This window comes from Cyclopterus lumpus, chromosome 8 (assembly GCF_009769545.1).
Source record: "Cyclopterus lumpus isolate fCycLum1 chromosome 8, fCycLum1.pri, whole genome shotgun sequence".
Taxonomy (NCBI): domain Eukaryota; kingdom Metazoa; phylum Chordata; class Actinopteri; order Perciformes; family Cyclopteridae; genus Cyclopterus; species Cyclopterus lumpus.
In genome coordinates this window covers 9,645,031-9,668,246 of record NC_046973.1, presented here as the reverse complement: position 1 = coordinate 9,668,246, position 23,216 = coordinate 9,645,031, and the positions used below count along the sequence as shown (strand labels likewise).

General features: G+C 41.6%; 1 protein-coding gene across 9 annotated transcripts in view; it reads left to right on the top strand.

The window, feature by feature from the left end:
• The window catches only part of sept12 (septin 12), a 66,553-nt gene extending 49,942 nt beyond the window's left edge, over nt 1-16,611 (top strand). For all 9 annotated transcript variants that reach the window (XM_034540427.1, XM_034540430.1, XM_034540431.1 and 6 more), the window contains 8 exons: nt 686-814; nt 6,745-6,826; nt 8,170-8,307; nt 9,639-9,756; nt 9,932-10,027; nt 10,324-10,420; nt 11,854-11,905; nt 14,946-16,611. In XM_034540427.1, the coding sequence (XP_034396318.1) occupies nt 686-814; nt 6,745-6,826; nt 8,170-8,307; nt 9,639-9,756; nt 9,932-10,027; nt 10,324-10,420; nt 11,854-11,905; nt 14,946-15,099 (866 nt within the window). In that variant the 3' untranslated portion in view covers nt 15,100-16,611. The remainder of the gene's footprint in view (nt 1-685; nt 815-6,744; nt 6,827-8,169; nt 8,308-9,638; nt 9,757-9,931; nt 10,028-10,323; nt 10,421-11,853; nt 11,906-14,945) is intronic.
• Nucleotides 16,612-23,216: the final 6,605 nt, after the last annotated feature.

Genomic DNA, 23,216 nt, shown 5'->3' with positions numbered 1-23,216 from the left:
CTACCACTGCTTGTAAGGCCCTCGGTCACAAACAACATACATATTGATTTTGTCTGTGTTGAACCATTCAGGTGGATTTGTGGAGCTGTCTCTCAGCTTCTAATCCAGCAGTGACCGTATAGTTGGTCCAGTTTGTCTCGTCGTCTTCGGTCAAGGAGACGTGGCAGAAATAAACACAAGAGCGCCCATTTTTCCTTCCAATACGCATTCAATTAACTGAACCTTTTTTGCAGGCGATAGGGTCAATCCAATACCACGGTGCTCAAAACAAAAATATATTTGTTTGAATTTGGCAATAATAATGTCACCCCTCGAAACAAAAGCCATGCAGAACTATGTCCGCTGCCATTTTACTGGTGTAGAATATTGTCTAACGCTATGAGATGAGAAGGAGACTCCTTTGCTACTTCTAATCGTCGATTGTGGACGCAGTGAGTCTACTCGCTTCGGTCTCAATCTTTGTCGAGAGCTGCACATGCTCAGTACTGATCGAGCAGAATGCACGGACATCATGTGACACGCGTTGGTGTTGCTGTTCCTGCAGAGCACACAAATGATATGACAATGTGATATCAGATCGGTGTACTAGACTGAATTTCCCACACTGAAGCAACTCTAAATACAACACACTCTCACACACTCTTGATTTGAATGGTTTAAAGCATTGTTTTGTATGTGTCTGCAGGTCAGAGTGGCTTGGGTAAGTCCACGCTGGTCAACACGCTGTTCAAGTCCAAAGTCAGCCGGAAGTCCTGCACGCCCAACTACGAAGAGAAGATCTCCAAAACAGTCAAGCTGCATTCAGTCAGTCACGGTGAGTCCACACACACACACACTCACACACACACACCGGCACGCACACACACACACACATTTGTGGAGGCCCGTGTGAAGAGGTTAATGAGAGGAGCAGCTCTCACATCCTACTCTCAAATCACTTTTCCTTTCACTTCCTGTTTCATGACCAGGGACCCCAGCTTGGGCTGGATGAGCTACTTCTCCATAGTCAGTGTATTACTACAGTAGAACCATCATGGGAGCACAGGAATGTACTGCTGTGGATGTATTTTAGACGCCTAACAATGGGTTTCAGTGTCTGCTTAATTTAGAATACTTGATGACTTGCTATCAGACAGGGAGCTGAAGCCATTGTATCCTTCAGCCCTCCAATCTACAGTGTACTATCGTACAATGATGATTACAATGAGCAGTACCTCATAGAACAACACATCAAAACATCAAAACTATTTCTTCAAAATTAGAATTCCCCGTTCTGATCTGAAAAACTTTAATGATATTTCCCACTCGGTTTCACTTGTATACTGTAAGAGGATATACTGTCAGTTTTCTTTTTAAACTGTAAGCGATAATGCCGTACCATTTATGCTGGGGTAATCCTTAGCCTTATTATGGGCAATGTCGTGTAGTGAAGTACTTTGACGAGTCGAAATCAAAGACTATGTGTGGGAGACGTTGGTGGAGACATCAGTCGATGTCCTTGGTGACTACACATCAATGACAGCAGGACAAATGGACTGCACTTAACCTCCAACCCGTGTAACGGCAGCAACAGGATGTCGAGATAGTCCCCCAGGATCAGACACACGTATAGTGGTTTGTCCTGGCTGAATTCAAACTAACTGCTCATTGAAGGTCTGTTTCCCAGAGCCGCTGCCTGCTCGACTCCAGGCGACGTAGTCTTTTGGTGGTGGGGAGGATGCAGTGGTTTTCTCGGCCCTGTACTTTTAATCAAAAAGCACACAGACTATTGACGAGCTCTCCGTCCTGGAAGCTACAATGACTCACGATCACATCCGGTTAGCGTGCTCATGTCAGTGGATAACACAATACGTAGACGTCACTGATGTAACTCTTCACAATCTGTTGATAATCTTGTTGAATGCTTTAAACTAAAATTCTGTCCAGATCTGCACCCTTAAATCAAGTTACAACCAACATGTTGATGATTTCGCTCTTCTTAGAGCCTCACCGAGCTAGAGGAAAAGGCATGATGTAATCAAAATCATATAAAATCATCCTCACTGAAGTTCAAGTTAGATTGTGATATTTCCTTATTACAAGTGTAAATAGTGACTTGATGGTGAGGCTGGTGAGGCGTTGGTCAGACTCCAACTATCCAGAGCTAATTCCATGGAGACCCAGACGTTGGTGTTTTAGATGTGTTCATGGCAGAACCCAAAGACACAACCCACTGCAGGCAGCATGTACAAAGCACATTGAGTGTGAGCTTAATTCCACACAGTCAGAATGAAACTGAATCTTAGCTCTGTGTTTATGAGAGCTGACATTTAGTTTGTTATCAAAAGTCTGCTATCATTTTTACAGGATATGGATATTCTCGTTAATTTGTTAGTTAAGGCAATTATCTGTTGCTGCAGGGACGTTTAAAAAATAGTATTGTTAAGGTAAACCCCTGTGATAATGTAATATTAACACAATAATGTGTACGTATGATGCCTGTCTATTCAAGGATGATTTATTGTTATTATGCAACACAGAGATAATAATAATAATACATTTATTTATATAGCACCTTTAAAAACTGTTTACAAAGTGCTCTACATAGAAGCAAGGTAAAAACATAACATGCCGTCTCTTAACAATGACATATAGGCAATGAACACAATAGAGGAATAGAAAATTACAAATACAAAATAAAGCAGAACAGACAAACTAAAATAGAGGAAACAAGGGGAAACTGCATGAAAGGACAACATCACTTAAACGCAGTTCTATGAAAATGGGTTTTAAGAAGTGATTTAAAAAAAGCTACTGATTCTGCTTGCCTTATCCCCTCAGGTAGGTCGTTCCAAAGTCGAGGGGCTCTGATGGCAAAAGCACGGTCACCCTTTGGATTTAAGCCTTGACTTTGGAACGGCCAGAAGGACCCCACCAGAGGATCTAAGGTTGCGAGCTGGCTCATATGGGGCTAACATTTCAATGATGTAGCTTGGGGCCAGACGCTTTAAAAGTGATCAGCAAAATCTTAAAATCAATTCTAAAACTAACAGGGAGCCAGTGGAGAAAGGCCAGGACTGGAGTAATGTGATGCCGTCTGTTGGAACCAGTCAGAAGCCGAGCTGCTGCATTCTGGACTAGTTGGAGGCGGGAAATGGATTTTTGATTTATGCCGGAAAGGAGGGAGTTGCAGTAGTCGAGTCGAGAGAAAATGAGTGCATGAATGACTTTTTCCAGATCTGAGCGTGACAATATGGGTTTGATTTTTGAGAATATTCTTAATTGAAAGAAGCAGGACTGTGATTCAAAATTTAATTTAACATTACACCCACATTTCTGGCAACAGGTTTTAAATAAGCAGCCAGGGGACCAAGTTGACTCTTGATGAGACTGGTGTTATTGTTTGGGGAACTGAATAATATGACTTTTGATTTGGAGTTATTGAGCTGAAGAAAATGTTGAGCCATCCAGCAGTTAACATCAGAGAGACAGCAGCCAGGCTCTCTGGGTCACCAGGTCTCAGCCGAAGGTATATCTGTGTGTCGTCTGCATAGCAATGAAAAGATATGTTGTGTCGTTGGATTTGGCGAGTGGAAGCATGTAGATAGAAAATAAAAGTGGACCTAAGATTGAACCTTGTGGTACACCACAGGTAATGTGAGTCGTGGAAGACGAGTGATCACCTATGGTGATCGAGTACGATCTTTCTAAAAGGTAAGAATAAAACCAGCCAAGTGCAGTGTCCTTGATGCCAACCCAGGTTTTGAGGCGATCGATTAAAATGGCGTGATCTACAGTATCAAAAGCTGCACTAAGGTCTAAAAGAATTAAAACGGCGCTCTCCCCCCTGTCTGCTGCTAAAAGGAGGTCATTAGTTACCTTGAGGAGGGCAGTTTCTGTGCTATGAAGTGCTCTAAAACCTGACTGAAATTTCTCAAATATATTATTATGATTCATAAAAGCTAGGAGTTGTGTTGAAACCACTTTTTCTAAAATTGCCCTTTTTTTGGGATAAAAAGGGCAATGATACAGGCTGAAAATGACTAAAATAGTTTTGAATGTCCCTACTGGCATGTAAAACTTGGGCTGGGGGGGGGTAATTATTTACCTTATTATTAAAATAATGTAAAAACTTCTCACACATCTCTTGTGAGGCATCAATAAAATGACAGGGGGAGGGGTTTATGACCTTGTCTATGACCTTGAATAAGACTCTGGGGTTTGAATGATTGTTTAGAATTAAATTGGAGAAGAAAGAGGTTTTTGATTCTTTAACTGCCTTTTGATAGTTATTCATTGCCTCTTTCCAAATATTATAAAATATGTGGAGGGCAGTTTTTTTCCATTTTCTTTCCTTTCTCCTACAGTCTCTCTTAAGTTCTTTGGTGGATTAATTTAGCCAGAGCTGTGGTGTTCTGTTTAACTTGTTGACCTTGTAGGGGGCAACAGAGTCCAGGACAGTCTGACAGGTGTGATTAAAAAGAGAGACCAGCTCCTCAGTATCAGAATGTGGATTAAAAGCGGTTAAAGAAGCAGCAGTAAAACGCTCTGAAAATTTGCTAGCAGACATGGAATTAAAAACCCGGCAACGGGCAGGTGTACTGTGAGTTGTGGGAAGTTGGGATAAAACCACACTGAATAAAATTGCTTTGTGATCAGACACACAGATATCCTTAATTTTAAAGTTTTCAGGGCTGAGACCATTATACAGGACGAGGTCGAGGATGTGACCCTTTGAATGTGTCGGCTGTTGTATTGCCTGAGTGAGGTTAAAAGATTCCAAAGTGTCCATAAAATCTTTGACAAGAGTCTGAGACGGGCAGCAGACATGTATGTTAAAATCCCCTAAAATAAGAATGTTGTCATATTGTGACATAAAATAGGCTAAAAGTTCGGCAAACTCTTGGATAAAAACACTGTTAGACTTTGGCGGTCTGTAGATTATAACAATTATGACAGGGTCTTTAGAGTTAACCATAACATCAAGATGTTCAAAAGATGTATAGTTACCATGTGAAATGGGAGAGCATTTGAAACCTTTTCTGTGAATAATAGCAACCCCTCCTCCCCTGCCTGACAGCCAGGGTTGATGAAGGTGGGTACAATCAGGGGGGGTTGCCTCTATAAGATAACTACAATCTCCCTCAGATAACCAAGTTTCTGTGATGACAAAAAAGCCCAGTTTGTTATCAGTAATAAAATTGTGGCATAAAAAATACTTATTATTTAGGGGAACGCTAATCAAATTATTATGGTTAGCAGCAGCGGGATATGCCACTGAGCGTGCTGCAGTGGGTATGCGGTAGGGACTAATGGAGGTAATAAAAGGTGTACCAGTCCGGTTTTGGGGAGTGGAGTCAGCAGGAAGAGTAGAGGGTGGTGGGGGACTGTCGGCTAGCCAGCCAACACCAGTTGACCAGATCGCAGCGGTGGAGAGCAGGAGCCAACGGCAATCACAAAATAAAAAATAATCCAAGATTTGCTGAATAATTAAGTCAGAAGAATGGCCATACTGTTAAATAAAATTAAAAATAATTAAAATCAATGTTAAATTGTAAAAAAACAAAACAAGTAAAAACAGTCCTAGACGGAACGGCGTTAAGTTTCGCCAGCGTCCCCGTTGCCAGGCAAAAGATCAATCAAGATGCACAACAAAATGTAGTTGTGGCAAACACATGACAAACAAAAACAGTAGTGCATTTTCTTCTGAATCTGCATCGTCATTAATGTAAACAGCAGCAAAGAAAATAATTCTCTGTTCAGATAATATGGCAGACATTTCCACATTTCCATTAAACATGAGGAAAACATGGTCCATCAACTCTGACTGTGTTCGAGTACCAAGCATCATCATGTGAGTCCAGCTGCTCTGTCCTGCTGTCCACCCGTCAAGTGCAGCTTGATCCTGGACCACAATGGATCCAGGTCTCTGAAGACGTGGGCTCAACAGTCAGCGACCTCCCGCTGCTTTTATCCACCTTATTACTAAAGAGGGCACTAAATCTTCTCCACTTGAAGGACACCCTAGAGGGCACTAAATGTTGTTTTCTCTACTGGAAGGAAACCCTAGAGGGCACTAAATGTTGTTTTCTCTACTGGAAGGAAACCCTAGAGGGCACTAAATGTTGTTTTCTCCACGGGAAGGACACCTTAGAGGACTCTTTTCCATGTTACATGGACATCGAAGAGAACACTTCATTTTCTCTTCTGGCAGGGGACCCTAGAGGGCAATTTATCTAGTTTTCTCTACTGGATGGTTACCCCGGGCACTGTAAAAGCTCTGTGAATATAGCTTGTGTCCAAGTCATCACCATGCCCTTACACTGTTTATATCTTAAATAATAATCCAAATTAGAAAGAACTATTTTATTAAGTTGTCTTCACATTAATTACTCAAATGTTTAAATATAGGCCAAACGTATATAAGTCGTCTTACACTCTTAAAATCAACGAGGCCTTGTGACCCCTTGTGAATCATTGACCCCCAGGTGGGGAACCTGTGGTTCAGTGAATTCTGGCTGTACCAAAAATGTTTTTTTAAATCTGTGGGGCCACAGTAATGCCTTACCCAACTGATCCAGCATGATAATGCTGATAAGACAATTCTTCTCAACAATAACATGTGATCAGTTTAAGACACGACAGCACATGTTCAAATGAAAGAGACAGTTTGCACCAGCTTTCCTTCGTGTCTCTACTGTTTTCTTTAATGTTCTAAATTACTACCAAACATTTAACCCCTCCCCCTTTTTCCTTCTCTGTCAGTCATTGAGGAGAAGGGCGTTAAGATGAAGCTGACAGTGATTGACACTCCAGGATTCGGAGACCAGATCAACAACGACAACTGGTGAGTTGTAGGAGGGTGGACAAGAGAAAGGAGAATAGTGCTTTCCAGATCTAGCTGCTATAGTATTTATGAATAATCGAGTTCAGTTACTGTACAGTTTTTTTATATGCAGAATAATTTTTTCCACCTTTTTTTTTTTTTTATCAATTGTCGTTTCAGACAATACATAAAGGCAATATGCAGTAAAGAATACGGATATTTTTAAAAACTTCAAATTTTATTCTTCATTTTTTTCCAAAGATTAGGGAGTCAGTGCAGTCAGAAATAATTGCTGTGTCGGTTCTATACTCCAGAAGTCCCAATCTAGTCATCATATTTACATTTGGTGTCATATGAGTAATCCATGGCTTCACTTTCTGTTTGTTTGGGACTTTTTGCATTTAACCTGGAAGCATGATCACGCACATTTTCTTGCTTCTCTCGTCTTCTCTTATGGATTATTGTCCCACTGTGTCCTCAAGAGAGCATGACAATGTCTGATTGTTATTACTTTCACATAGCTGAGAGATATAGATGGAGATATCTGAAACAACCTTAAGCAGATTTACAGAATGACAATTCAGAATATATCAAAAATAATGGAATGGAATGCAGTAAGGCTCTCAGGTATTCTGTATTATATTCAAATATGTATTTCCATGTTAATTTAGCTGATTCAACACACATGCAGTCATGGATATCTCCTCTGTACGCTTTAAATGTGCAAGTGCCTAGCTATTTACATCGATGATACATTCATTCATTTTAATTCATTTAGAAACCTAAATGAATAACAAAAACAAATCTCATATCTGTTTTAACAAGATTTCTGCTCATGTTCATTTCCCACATGTTCTCTGAGAAGCCGAGAATAAATATATATATATATATATATATATATATATATATATATATATATATATATATATATATATATATATATAAAGAGAGAGAGAGGACATAGTAACATTCTGAGAATTTTGAGAGATTTAAGTCCCAATATTTCAAAAGAGAAAATTGAGCTGCCTTATAGTCTGCTGTGCGTGATGTTATTGCTCTGCTCATGTGCTTCAGACCACCTGACAGACAGAGAACCGGGTGTGAAGCAGAGTTTAGGAAGGAAGCGGCTGTGAGCTGCTCCTCATCACACTGAAAGTTCCAGTTTCCAGTTGTTTTTTGGAAATGATGGAGCCTTTGTTAGAATGGAAATACATATTTGGAAAGATTCATGTCGTAATAATAAGCTTTGGGGGACATGAAAAAAAAGGTTAACATAAAGTTTGTTCGTTCTAGTCATTAACAACAAGAAATGTATAGAATAATACCAACCCAGAGTATTGCAGTCACTCAGCGACTCTTTTCAGCTGGGAGCCGATAGTGAAGCACGTCAACGAGCAGTATGAGAAATATCTGAGAGAGGAGCTTCATATCAACCGCAAGAGGAGAATACCAGACAGCAGGGTCCACTGCTGCATCTACTTCCTGCCTGCCACCGGACACAGGTCAGGCCACATCACACTTCTGCACCAACACACAAACCAAGGACCAGTCCAGTGAAATGTGTTACTTGTTACTGTTCTGTCTGTTTGAGTCTAAATGGCATTGAGTGGTCTTTATGAAAAATAGAAAAAAGACATCTTCACATGAGTGAAATAACAACCGAAAGAAAAGGCTGGTCAAGCTGTCAGTCCCAGTAATGGACATGATCAGTGTTTCATGCTTTAATAAAACTCCCCACAACAATTGTGTTTACATACTTTCATTGACATTGTGTTACAGAGTGACAGAGGCACATACTTACAGACCTGCAGTCACACCCAGCCAACGGTCATTCATTCCTACAGCACAATCTCTATTAATGTTAATACTTTTATTAATATCAATAATTACATTTTTATACTTGCTAATAACCAAACCCGCTCCTGCCAGATCACAACGTCATTGTGTCATGTGACTTGTTGCCAGGAGATAAAAGGAGAATGTGAGTGAGAGCTGGAGAGAGAGGAGTGTCAGTGTTGTCACAGTTGGTTGTGTTGAGTACAGAAAGTGTAGCTTATGGTTATATGAAAGATGTTCCTGTCATGGCTGAATATTTAGCTGAATTAAGAATGAGACTTGTTTAGACGGAATGAAAAGTAGTTAAGTAAAGCAAAACATTGTATTTCCATAAACAATGTAAGCTGTCGGGCCACAACGGCCTCTTCTACTGGACGCACATTGACGGTGAGGCGTTTCCCTGAGAGATGACATCACAACCTGTTTGGTGTCTGTCGTCTGCAGCGTTCTCCCTCAACACTGGACCTGGTCCATGAAGTGATGTCCTCATTACTCCCTTAGATACAGAAACGTGAGGAAACAGGGTTGAAAAGTAGCAGAGGTACCCCACATTCACGCATGCAGGCATGCTAAGATGCTAATGTTTACCATGTTCACCATCCTAGCAGGAGCAGTAAACACAAAGCGCAGCTCAGGCACATGAGAATGTCATTAGTTTGTAGGTATTTGGTCATAAACCAAAGTATTGGAAACATTTTAATGTCTCGATGATGCCGATGGATGAAAAGGGATCACCAAGTCTTTGTCCTGAGGGGGGCAGGAACATTTATGACAAACCATCCAATAGTTGTTGAGATCTTTCACACAAAACCTCATGGCGGCATGAGGGGAAACATGATAGGGTCTTTGTCTGGGAACCGTGGATGCCTGTACCACATTTCATGTTGAGAAACAGCTTTTGGCTACAATGGTGTCCACTCAATGCACCTTTTTAAACTTTTGCGCAATAGACCTCCATTACTGTCCAAACTGACAAGAGATCTGTGCTTGTTTCCAGGCTACGCCCCATCGATGTTGAGTTCATGAAGAGGTTGGGGAAGATAGTGAGCATCGTACCGGTCATCGCCAAAGCCGACACACTCACCATAGAGGAAAGACAAGAGTTCAAAGAGCAGGTGAGGGAACACACGCACACACAAACTAAAGCACCTTCAAATGATGTTCTGATTATGGAACAGAATCCAGTTTCTTGCTTGAACACATCTTCCCACATACTTCCTGCCTTCAAGTGTAACCTGCAATGTCAACCAATCAAGCAGACCTCTTTGACATGTGTTTAACCTTTGACAGATAAGGCAAGACTTGGCAGCCAATGGGATCCGTGTTTACCCCCAGAAAGAATACGATGAGGATCCCGAGGAACGCATCCTCAACGACAGAATCAGGGTAACATCTCCTCTCCTGTCATTGAGTCTTCCAATACTCTTCATTCTACTCCATATAGATTGCGTGAAAGTAGAGAAGTAGAGAATAAATGAGCATAGTCATAGTTGGAAAATCTTTTGACGAGACATTTGCAATATAATACGCAAACTGTACAACAGATAATTTTGTAAAAACTGTGATGGGTTTAGAATCTGCAATCTTTTACTGGTGGTGTGCTGATATTGTAGATCTGCCGCGTTAAATAAATGCATCATTCCTCTGAGGAGCCTGACATGATGCTCTCGTTGTGTGTCCAGGAAAGCATTCCCTTCGCTGTGGTGGGAACAGACAAGGAGCACCAGGTGAATGGAAACAAGGTGCTGGGCCGTAAAACAAAGTGGGGAATCATTGAAGGTAATGCATCAGTTCACACCCCCATATTTCCATTGACTTCATACAGCTGCAGCTGTATACAGATTGTGATGTCATTTTGCAAAGCAGATGAACAGGTTCAGCTGCCTCCAACCACGACTATGATATGTGATATTTCCTCCAATCATATGCAAACCCTCTGTTCATGTGTGTGCTTAGTGTTTCTACATCTACAGTAGGCCATATACATTTTTAAAAGCTGTTTTCGTGTGACAGCCGGTTGGTTACTGTGGCAACCGTCAGCTTGTCACACCTCCCATCTGCTCTGTGTTGTCACTGTCACAATGTTTTAATGCAGCCGGATTCACCAAGTAGCTGTTCTCATTTACACATCTTTAAGTATGAGCTGCTGCTGCTGCTCTGCGTTGATAAAATCTGTATTTGTTTAATGTCAGATTATCTGCTGTGTATTCGGCTGTATTGAACGATCACAAAGAAAGTTTAATCAGGAGAAACATGTCAAATGAAGAAAAGATAATTGGGTATTATGAACAGATGATATGTGATGATGAAGTCTTGACAGAGTTTTTGGCTCTTAGGTGGTGCTGATGAGGCTGATAGAATGATGAGTTGATGAAGCTGATAGGTGGAGATGGGAAGGGGGAGGGGCTCTACCTACTCTGAAGGTAGAGACAATAATATTTAAAAGAGACGGCAGCAAGATGATCGGCTAATGATGTCATTGTGTCGTTGTGCTATTGGATAGAAGAGACCTGCTGATCAGAACAGCTGATATCCTGATTGACAGCCCCGGACAATGAATCTATGAGTGACCATGCGTGAGAAGTGAAATGCAGATGTATAAGTAATAAATACAGCTCTAAGCACACAAGAAGTATCGTCTTCCTGACTGAACTTACGCTGGAGCTTCATTTAGAGCAGGTTGTCTTTACTGGCATATCATCTATACTGTGGCGTATGTCATTGTTTTGCACTTGCCTAGCAGGCCCTACAGCCTGGGCCTGTTAAGATTAGTGAGGGAGGAGTCAGCAGGCAGTCAGTTGCAGCAATAAAAGGTGTTCTTCTTCTCAATATAACGGGATCTCACAGAAAGACGTGAAATGAACACGACCTGTTAACGACGGGGCAGCTGTGGCTGCGGGTCGTCCTCTAATGGGTTAAAACGCCAGCTCCTCCAGTCCACATGTCAGGGTGTCCTTAAGCAAGGCACTGAACCCCGAATGCTCCTGAAGGCTGTGCCATCGCTTGTGTGTGAGTGTGTGCGTAAAGGAACATTCAGATCCTGATGAGCAGGTGGCGCCTTGTGTAGCAGCCTCTGCCATCGGGGTTTGAATGTGTGAACCTTGACATTCAGTGTGAAGCGCTTTAAATGACTGGAAGAATAGGGAGGAGCTATGTAAATGCAAGTCCATTTACTATAATTAACGTAAAATAAATCTTTCTCTTTTCTACAGTTGAAAACGTGGCACACTGTGAGTTTGCCAACCTGAGGGATCTACTCATCAGGTGAGTTTGACTGTGCTGCTACACTTGGTTCATCATAAAAGAGATGGATACAAGAGTAACTTGTAAAAACCATAAATGCAATGTTCCGGCTCATTTTTGGCAGCCAAACTAACTACAGTTGTTGAACTGTAGCTTAGGGATGTCACAAGAAGCAATCTTGACGACGTGACGGTGCTCGTTTCTACTGTACCACAGGTGCCATAGGTAGCAGGGACCATGGCTATAGACCACCAGTATCCAGGCAAATGGCCCTGATAATGTTACATGACAACCCATCTAGTAGCTTTAGCTGTGAGCGACCAGCTCACAGCTAAAGCACATTAAGTTACATCAGGACTTGTTCAAACCCTATTCAGGAAGAAGGATGTGTTTGAATGTAATCTGATAAATTTAAAAAACAGCATGCAAACACAACTAAAAGAGTACATTGTTTATTGTTTTTTACCATGGTATCAAATTGGGTATCAAGAATTGCAAAATTACTATTGGTACCAAATTTAGTCTAAAAAGTTGATCATTGGTGAAGCGGCTGTCCTTAAAATAATGTTTAGAATCATACATTAATATCAAACGAATTGAAAGCATAGAGAGCGTTTCATCGTGAACATCTTCGTCAGCCAATGGAGCTGGCTCAGATATCATCATGTGATCGCCCTTTGTATCTAATCATGGGTATCCCCTGTTTTTGTCAAGGCAGTCTGCTATAATACAAAATCAATAATTGTTCTTGAAAAAATTGTACTAAGCTCGCTGTCATTGCCACGACCAGAGAAATCAATCTCTGATTCCCCTGAGACATGTGTGTTTTTATGACTATTGATACCAACAGACAAACAAACTAAATGAATCTCATGTACTTCAAAATACACTCCTTTAATACCCTGATGATTTTACAAGATAACATTATAATAATGTTATCGAGCCAGCCGGCCAATCGCGCTATCGAGCGGCAGTCAGTGGTGAGGGAAGACAACATGACCCTTTTTAACATTGGTATAAAATTAGAACTAATACACACTAATATCTAAAGGGATATCATCCCAGTGTTTGCTTTCATTTTGTTTGGCTATGTTTTGTATTTACAGTCTCCTCATCTTATTCCACCATAAGCTGTTGGGGAGATACACCATGCAGTATATCATAAAGTAAACAAACATTTATCCTAAACAAAAACAAATCAAAGTTTATCACGTTTTTTTTAACATGTTCTACTCTAAAGTTTGCCATTTGAACATGAAGTCTGTGTATACTTATTCGCTTTTGAAGGCAGCCTCTTCAGCAACTCTCTGTCTGTCCATTCCTCAGCACCGGGTTTGGCGCTTGGTTAACTAGTTCTCCTGCCGATTTCAACACATGTTATTTAGCCTTTTCAGGGACATTTTCTCGCATTACTGGGACTATGAAATGCCACGTGTCTAGAGACCTGAACCCCAGTACCCGTGGGACAGTAGCAAAACGTTTGCCATCGACTTGGCACCAAGGCATCGGTTCTCAAGACATCGCTAGAATCCTAATAGGTGGAAATACTACCATACAACTTCTCCTAATTGTTGGAGCATTATATTGACCTTAGTTATAATGTTTATAAAGATTACAATTACAGAGTATCATTAACGTCTTCACAAACTAGCAAGTGGCCATCGTGTTAATGGGCTGATCCCTGATGAACTCATCATGGATTATCCCAGTTATTTCACGAATATGAAAAACTTTAATAATGCACCTCTGATCTGACATTTTTTAACGAGGAGACATAGATCCCAGTCAAGCAGTGTGGCTTGCACTGTGCTGTCTGTTCCCTTGGATTTTCCTTAGTTCTCTTTCCATTCATTCCAATTAAATTATCATTTTGGTGGCGGAAAGGAGACTCAGAACCGTGGTCAAGATTTAGGAGGAGCAAAGTGAGAGTCCATCATGGTCTCCGTGCAGTGGACTAGTATAGTTAGTGGATGGTCAAATAGCTTCGGAAAGCTTCCCAGCAATCCTTTCAGTCGTGGGATCCGAGGGGCCGTCTGGCCATTTCTGTAACTTTCAGAAGCTGACAATCAGAATTTAATGCCGTGATTGGTTAGCAGTGTGGAAGTAAAAAAGGACCCTCTTTTTTAAGTGATCAACCAGAGAATGTCTGAAAATGTGTGCCATTATGCCCCTTTTTAAACAATATCTTGTCTGCCCCTCTCTATGGCAACACTTTCATTAAGGTGGCAGAACATGTGCTACAAGGCACTCCTTTTCTAGTATAACAGAGCTTATAATTTACAGGGCACTAGGAGAAGGCTCATGCCAATGTTCCATCCACAACACATGTGAGAGCTGTGGCAGCATTCTCGACAGGTCCCTTCCTTGTAGCTGCTGGGCTCCACCAGGGTTTTGCCTTGTTACCCACTCTGTTTATGAATTCTTCATTGACAGAATCTCCAGGCGCAGCAGGGTATTGTAAAGTGTCCGGTATGGGAACCTGTTTCTATACGGCCATAGCTGTAACTGAAGATATTATAATTTGGGGTTCTGCCTGCCCAAATTTGGCACAAACATCCACTGATGTCCCGACTCAAGGTTGAACTGATTAGGTTTTGGTGGTCAAAGGTTTAAAGTTACTTGACCTCACATTCATCCCATTCTCGTGAATTTGATATCTAAGGAAACCCCTGAAAACATTTCTTCAAATTTGGAACAAACGTCCACGTAGAGAATGGGGTTCTGCTGGTCTCATATGCCAAACAACAACGCTCCTCTAGAGTGTGTGTAGCTTCAGTTAAGTCAATACCACCATGTCCACACATGAGGCCAGGTACTTAGGATGTCTTCAGGCAATTCTGGGCTTGTTATAGATAGCTGTGTTGATTTAAATAGTATTGAGAAAAACTATATAGAATCCCTGTTTGGATTTTACAAAACTGCAAGCTCTCGCTAATAATGTAGGGCTTGGTTATTTGTTGTGATCAAGCAGTTCCTCGGGACTGAGATATCAGAAATGTAAAATGTATCAGTCATGAACATCAAGTTGTCAAATCTTTCTATTTGTGTTGTTTTTGCTAAGGTCTCACTTGCAGGACCTGAAAGACGTAACGCACGACATCCACTATGAGACCTACCGTGTCCGACGGCTCAATGAGAGCAACATGAACTACAGTGAACTGGGACTGTCCACCTGGCCACTGGAGAACAAATGTGAATCAGACAGCCACCTCTGATCTCTCCATCAGCCTCCTTCTTCCTGCTGCTGATTCTACTCCTCATCCAATCACAATGAGAGATGTGAAAAAGAAAGCTACCATTTTTATTTCTTTTTTTTCCCTCAAGTAAAAACTGAGATGGGTCTTTTTGTAATTGTTTTTCCATATTTTTTTTTCTTCAGTATGGGACAAAATAGTGGATTGTTTGGAAATGAGAAATTAAGTTACATTACATAAGAGATACATCAAATATGGATATGTGTAAAACCAATGTGTGCTCATCTATATTTTCTGGAAGGATGGAGACATATACAGGTGCAGGAGAGCATGCAGCATAATGAGAGGACACATATACAAGTCTCACAATGGGGTCTCAGCATCTTGGTATCATTGGCTATATAAAGTGTACAATCTATGGACAGAAGTATGTGGACAGCCCATTCCATTCACCCAACATCAGTGTTGGACCTCGCTGAGGCTCTGGTGTCTGAATGGGAGCAAATCCCTCCAGCAGCTGGTTCAACATCTGGCGGAAGGACCGAAACCCAAAGAATGGAGGCTGTGAAAGCCCAATTGATGGTGTAAAAATGTCTGGATGTCCCCGTACTTTCTGCAAATATTTGTCCGTGCAGTGTGTCATTCATGCTTAGTTCATGTGTGTTAAAAGTAGAAAATGTAAGACGCCGTTAATGTGTGGAAAGCTTTTGGCAAACACAAGTGTTGAAGATACCTTTTTTCCTAAAGCTTGCAGGTCCACATTTAAGTGCCAAAACAACCGAAAATTCTTAATTTGTCCATCCATCTCTTTTACTAAAATGTTTCGGAGTAGTTGGCTTCTGTTTATTACTTGACATGGATAGAATAAATAAAACTCGTTATGTCATTATGTCATGGGTTGAGTAGATCAGGACTCAACCCAGTGATTAAGTGTGCAGAAGTGCGTTAGTTTGAAGGAATCCTCATAGGCCAGGCGCTAGTAGCTTAAGGCGTTAGTTCTATCTGCTGAAGGTGTGGTCATTGGTCATGATCAGGTCTCATTTTCACATTTCACTAAAGATAATCGAGGCAGAATCTTTTTATTAGTGGTGTTTTTCATGTATTATTTTCCCGTTTTTAGTGGAGTTTATCCTGCTACCATCTCAGAACTGCAGCTCCGCAGCCAGAAGGTTCCCCAAGTGGGCCTTCTTTTGCGTTCAACAATAGGCATTAATAGAAATAATGACTACAATTCCATTAGATTACACGTACGCTCTCGTCGTACATACATATTGTAGTTTAAATATGTATGTACGACGAGAGCGTACGTGTAACCGGAATCAAATTCCATGTATGTGCACACATACATGGCCAATAAAGCTGAAATTCTGATTCTGATTATATTTCAACAACATTGAATGACGGAATTATTATTCGTTATTTCAATCTTGTGAGAGAGAGGCTGCTGCTGGGAGATCACAGTATTTTTTATTTGGTTTTCTTGATGAACCAATTCATGCTTTTAGAAGTCAGCCAATAAAACATTTAACAATGTTTTTGTGCCAGACGCTTGTCATGCACTTCCAACATGAATCCAAACCTTCCTGCCTGAACACATCAACTAGCCCGAATACACAACACGATACAACATATTATAAGAAACCGTCAGAGTGTGCTGCTTGCATTAATGTGAACAAAGGATATTGTGGATGAGATTGCAACAGTTATAATAATGATAATAATAAACCTCAGTGACAAAGGGGGGACTCTGAACTGTGGGAGACGTCTGGTTTTAGCTAATCGTCGGTGCCATAATCCACATTTGTACAGTTCATCGCATCTCTCCTCCGTCTGTGAAGAAATGCTTTTCACTGTTCAGAACAGACAGAAATGCTCTGCCTCTAAATGTGGTCAGATTACAAGACTATTTCCCTTCCCACCTTGCCCCACATCCTACTGGGGCATTGTTGTTAGGGGCAGTCCTGGTACTACCCTTTCAAGAGTGTTTCACCGCCTCTTGTGTGTTGCATCTCTGCACAGCTGCTGGCAGAGGGCCGGGTTTGCTCAGAGGTAACAGAGAGGCCAGAGTGTGCTCACACACCCTGGCGTAAACCTATGATGTGTTTTCAATGCATGGAGCAACTTGAGCAGGGAACTTGGCTTGATACTGTGACGCGTTCTTCAATCAGCCTTGAGATTGTCCTCACGACGCCCTGACGGTGTTGATTCAAAAATCCAGGTGAGGTATTTGTCTGTGGTCACCCAGAGCTCTACGACAAAAAAACTACCACAGACGGTCTGTGGTAGACGGGAGAGTGTACAATGTTAGCATAGCCAACTCTGATTGAAACAAACTCCATTCAGGAGACAAGCATTTTAAAAGTGGTTTGCTTGTCGTCTTGTGCACGGACCTGACAAAGCATGAATTGAGACTTTTTACAAATCGGCATGATAATTGAGTTATTTTGGCATTATGGTGTTCCGTTTATTGCAATTCAATCAGAGTATGTTTATTTTGTGTTCATAAGTGCTGTAGTAAAGCAGATGAATTCAGCCGACATGTGACTTGTTAGGGACAATGAACTCTGTCAAATTCGCTGAGCTGTGAGCACGTTGCACAGCATGCATGGCGTCAAGTTAAACCACTGGAGTTCCTTAGCTGTTGTGAAGTTGTTCTTCAATGACATTTGACAAATGACAAAAATGTGCCTTAGTGCCATCATCTGATGAGGTATGTGTCGTTGGGTAGTTTCACCCTTTCAACTAAAAAGACAAATGATTCTGCTTCTGTATCCTCAGACTCCTTCACTTATTCACTCAATCACACACTCTGGGTTTTATCATTGACATATTTCTGGAGAGAAATATGGTTATGCTGACCTTAATGGGTCTACCGGTTCATATCTGCTGCATTACTGACAACATGACAGCTGGGTGTGGCACTTGTGACCACACCCAGCTGTGTATGTAGCAGTCATGTTCTGGATGCTGAGCATGCAGCAACTGCTAGAAGGCAGCACAAGCCGGGTTTTAAGTCTGGGTCTAGTTCTTTAATAATTAATAGAGGGTCAAAAAAGCTTAGTGTGGCGGAAAGGGCCAAATAGATGAAAAGTGCATTTTCAGAATTATTCACATTAGTGGGAGCACAGCCGTCGAGGTCAGCTCTATTATACTCTGTCAAAACTGGACTTTTGCTGTAGCCTATCACTCATTTAGAATATTATCAGCTGATTCGCTGGGCGTTATCAGTGGTTATCACTACCATTCTAATGCTTCAGACCTGCAAGGTGGTGAAAGTGTAATGGGACAACTTTGGGCAAGGCACATAATTATTTGGTTAGGTTTGGGAAATGATCGTGATTTTGATTTAAATAAGCATGTGTATTGCATAACTGAAGTTACTTGCCATTAGTAAAGTGTGTACATTACGTAACAAGTACGGTCAAATATGTCAAAATTAGGGGTGGGCACGTTAACGCATTATCAATGCGTTAACGCAGCAATCCATTAACACCGATAATGATTTCATCATGCGTTAACGGCATTATTTTTTTTGCGTTGGGAGGGGCTTAACACTGCTGCGCACATTGACCGAGAACATGGAGAAAGATACTTTTAAATGGACATTTTCATTTTAAATCTCTACCAGACGGCATAGTGGATAAAAGCAAAGTTATTTGTAATCACTCAAACTGGAGTTATCTCATCACCGGAGTACTACGAGCATGAAGTACATCTTAAAGGTGTTACACAGCATTGATGCCAGCCAAGAGCTACACCCAAACAACCAGTGGAGCGAACTTCGGCAGACTACTTTGGATGCGGCGTGCGGGAGAACTGTCGATAAACCAACGCAAGACAAATAAACAAATGCCTTGGCTAAGTGGAGAGCAACGGACTGCAGGCCGATTCCTGTCGTGGAAGATGTCGGTCTGAGGAGCGTCCTTAGAAACGCAACGAAAGACAGCGCGTATTAGCCTCAAGACGCACCCCTGTCAGGAGAATAACCGATTTGTATGAAACAGAGCGGACTACAAAAATGGCGACGGGGGTCAGTGTAACTGCTCAACCTGCATCACTGAAAGTGTTTATTTTTTGAGAGGCTTTACAGACTAAAAAAGTCCCCTGCACTTCCAGCTGTGTTTTTTATTTTTTTTGCTAGACCTGTTTTTAAACAGATTCATATACTGTATGTTAACTTGCTGTTGCTCTGAGAGTGCCTGTCATAGTGTTCTGATAACGTTTCTTTAAAATAAAAGCGTGTAATACACTTGATTTTAATTCATTCAATTTTGCGTATAATGCGATTAATCACTTTTAATCACAGAAAAATCATGCGATTAATCGATTAATTGTGTTCATCTTTGCCCAGCACTAGTCAAAATGTAACTTTTGGTTTCAAACGGAACATGAACAGCGATCTCCTGGGTGAAAGTTCTGTTTGTTTTTCCCATCCAACCACCTCATCCTCCTTCTTGTATTTGTATCGGTGATCATCCATGTGAATATAAAATAACGGCCTTCTGAACCTACTCGTAGTTCTGAGCCATGAGGCTGATAACATTCGAAGGAGATGCAATGTGGGGATGTAATGACCTCTAGTATTACCTGATTATCCTTTGTGCTTGAGTGACAGTTTGAATGATATTCATTAAGTAATCTCCCTTAGATACTCCATTTAAAATAACGATTGTGTCCAAGGAAAGCGCTTCGAGCATGTCTTTTCTGTTATGCATCGTCCCTTCATAATGGCTGCCGGAACTCTTCCCGGTGGCCACTGAGCAGCTGGAGCTGTATTGTATGAATGAGGTAAGAAGTTTGACATGAAGAAGTTTAAACATGTTCCTCGCTGGCTTCATCGTAGACAGTTAAGATACAGGGAGGCAGCTTCAACAGCGTGTGTGTGTAATGTTCACTCAGACAGCTTTTAGAGTCCAGTGTGACCCAGTTTAATAAGGCCATTTACAAACTGCATGCAAGCCAGATTGAATTGAGAAAGTCTGGACAGCAAAACACCAAATTACATTATTTTTTTGCATATTGGACAGAAAGCCCATTTGTAGATTTCAATCTTTCCGTGGACAGAAGTCGAAATAATCTGTCTGCTGACACCTTCACTTTCTGCTGCTTCCCCCTCACAATGCAGCCTCCTCCTAAACCGTGAGGTGACAGTGTGATTGTTTCTAAGGCAAATTTTTCTGCGTTGAATAGCTGCATCATCATCGTAGCCCAGCAGCTAACGGGCAGCTAACGGGCAGTGTAGAAGACATAAAGCAAATGAGGTGCTAACATGCAGCTAACGGACAGTGTAGATGACATAAAGCAAATGTGGCTTTTGGTCTTGGGTTTGACTCAGAAATTTTGCAACACGATGAGGTTCAGTCAGGTGCAGGTCCTGACCGGGTCCAGGTCTTACTGTTCAGCTTATGCAGACCTTCATATTTTTACTATTACTTTTGCAACTAGCTAGTAATCATGACTAAAGACAAAACCTTTGAGAAAACTTGAGTTTCTCAGGGCGAAAAAAAGCGTGTATAATGTGTTCTTTAATTTTCTAAATAAACCCACATATACTGCAGTTCGTACATTTTATTATGTACACCTATACTTTTTTTTCTGTCGCATGTCAAAATGTCCCATGTGAAAAAAGGGCTATCGGCTACTCGTAGCAGGATTACTCCTGATTTGATTTCATCGATGGTTGACATTGAGATGGTAAAGCATGCTCAGCTGGATCAATGAAGATGAGAAGATGTCATTTTATAGAAACCGGGTAGACTGTTTTCTGTAACTACTGCACATAATCTTGAGTGAGAGTAGACTCCATGGGAATACGTTTGCAGTTACAGTTTGAAGTAATAGTGGAGATTATTATAAACACTTGAACATAATCTGGTTTAGTGTTGGTCTCACCGGATCTTGTTGCTGCATCTTCCTTTTTTAAAAGTAATGTCTTAACTAACTAAAATGTCCGTTTCCCTGTGAAGCCACCTATCATCCACAGTGACACCAAACCCTCCAGTCACAAGTCACTTTGATTCTGCTCACATGCAGCATGTCAGACATTCACTGTTCCTCTGCTCTGTGTCCTGAGCCGCTGTATAAACCGCCGTCCTTGTATTTTATACTTGGCATGTACTAATAGTTCCTGTATGATTAATGTCTTTGTTTTTTATAGTATTGATGATACACATGTTAACACTGTTGATTTACAAATAAATACTTGTCACCTTCTCAATCCAGTGTGAAGTCATTGTGATGAACCTACCGCTGTTTTCTTTCCCACTGCACCACCTCTGAAGATGTAGTTCCAACTAACGATTAGGCAACTGATCGGGGCCCCAGATCACCAGGGCCCCCCGATTATGTTGGCATGGAGATTCTAAAAATCCCCCACAGGAAAAAAAACGTTCAGACCTGTTGGAAGATCATGGGGGTGCAGCAGTCTGATCTGTACCACGTGTCCCTGACCAGGATGGCGACAGAGGAGACCAGGTCTGCCTGATATATCTTATCCACTTTTGGTGAATTTACAGACAATCTGGATTGTCTGTAAATGATCTGGATCTTCTGGTTGAAGATCCAGATCAGAACCAAGGATTCAGAAGTAATTCATTCATATGACAATAGCCACTTAACAAGCTGTATAGGACGATGTGTCACAACTGAGAAAGTGGAACAGGCCTGAAGGACCCAAATGCAGACTCAGAGGCAGGCTGAAGCAATGAACGCGGAGTCCAGGAGGGTGGCATGTAACAAGCAGTTAAGCCAATCAGGTACCTGTCACAGCCATGGGTTTCTCCATGTCTTTCCCTCTCCCTATTTGTCCCTGTCTCCCTGTGGCTGTGGGTGTGGTGGCTTCCCCCTCCCTCCTGCTTCCGGTTGCAGTCACCTCTCACCAGATGGTTCAGTCTGCTACTGTGGTGGTATGCTCGCTTGGCCAAGCACCGATTCACTTTGTATAAGGAATCCAGTGATATTTCCTTGTGTTGTTGCTCGTAAGTAATTGTTTGTTTCCCTGTGTTCCAGAAACCGGTGGTCTTCATGCTCCCAGCTTCCTATCCTCACTGTTCACCGTGAACCACAGTATCGTTCCATAGGTCATGTGATGATAAGTGAGCTGATATGGTTGAGAGCCCAAGTGGACCGTGAGTTAGGAGTATTTTGTCAGTAGATGCAGTTATCAAGCTCCTCTTTTATGGAACCAGCTTCCACTTTCAGTCCGGGAGGCAGACACAGTCACCTCATTCAAGAGTAGACTTAAGACTTTCCTGTTTAATAGTGCTTATAGTTAGGGCTGAATCAGGTTTGCCCTGGTCGAGCTCCTAGATATGCTGCTATAGGCTTATAAGCTGCTGGGGGATGTTTTAGGATACACTGAGCACCTATCTCCTCTTCTCTCTCTACTTATGGATAAATGTACATCTCACCATTGCACCTTACTAACTCTGCTTCCTCTCCGGAGTCTTTGTGACTTCACATCTCATAGGGTCCATTGGACCTGGCGGTGTCTGATGCCTGGTGAGCTGGTCTCCCGCGTTGGCCCTGCTGATCGCCCCGCCCCCCCTCCTCTCTACCTCCGTTTCATGGATTGGAGGTCCATTCATACATTGTCATATTCATTTAATGTGTTTATGTAATGCTGTTCATTCTGTACACATGACATCTATTGCATCTGTCCATCCGGGGAGAGGGATCCTCCTCTGTTGCTCTCCTGAAGGTTTCTTCCCTTTTTTCCCTGTGAAAGGTTATTTTTGGGGAGTTGATCCGATGTGAGGTCCTGGGACAGGGATGTTGTATGTGTACAGATTGTAAAGCCCTCTGAGGCAAATTTGTAATTTGTGATATTGGGCTATACAAAATAAACTGAATTGAATAAGGAATCTGACTGTTCTCTAGTCCACCCTGGTCTTTACAACGTGCCATTTTAATTGCTTAAAAGCTGCAAGGAAACAAATTATACATGTTGTGACCAGATCTATCCTCTTTTGCAACATTTCATCCTGCCATTGAATATCCTGACATATGCATGTGTGAACAGCACATCTTGACACAGCATCAGTTCAGTTCCATTGTTAGCAGACATCCAAACCACTTATTGGCAACATCTGGCTCTGACACTTCTTGTCAACAGACATTTTGGTGTGATTTGGTGTTTT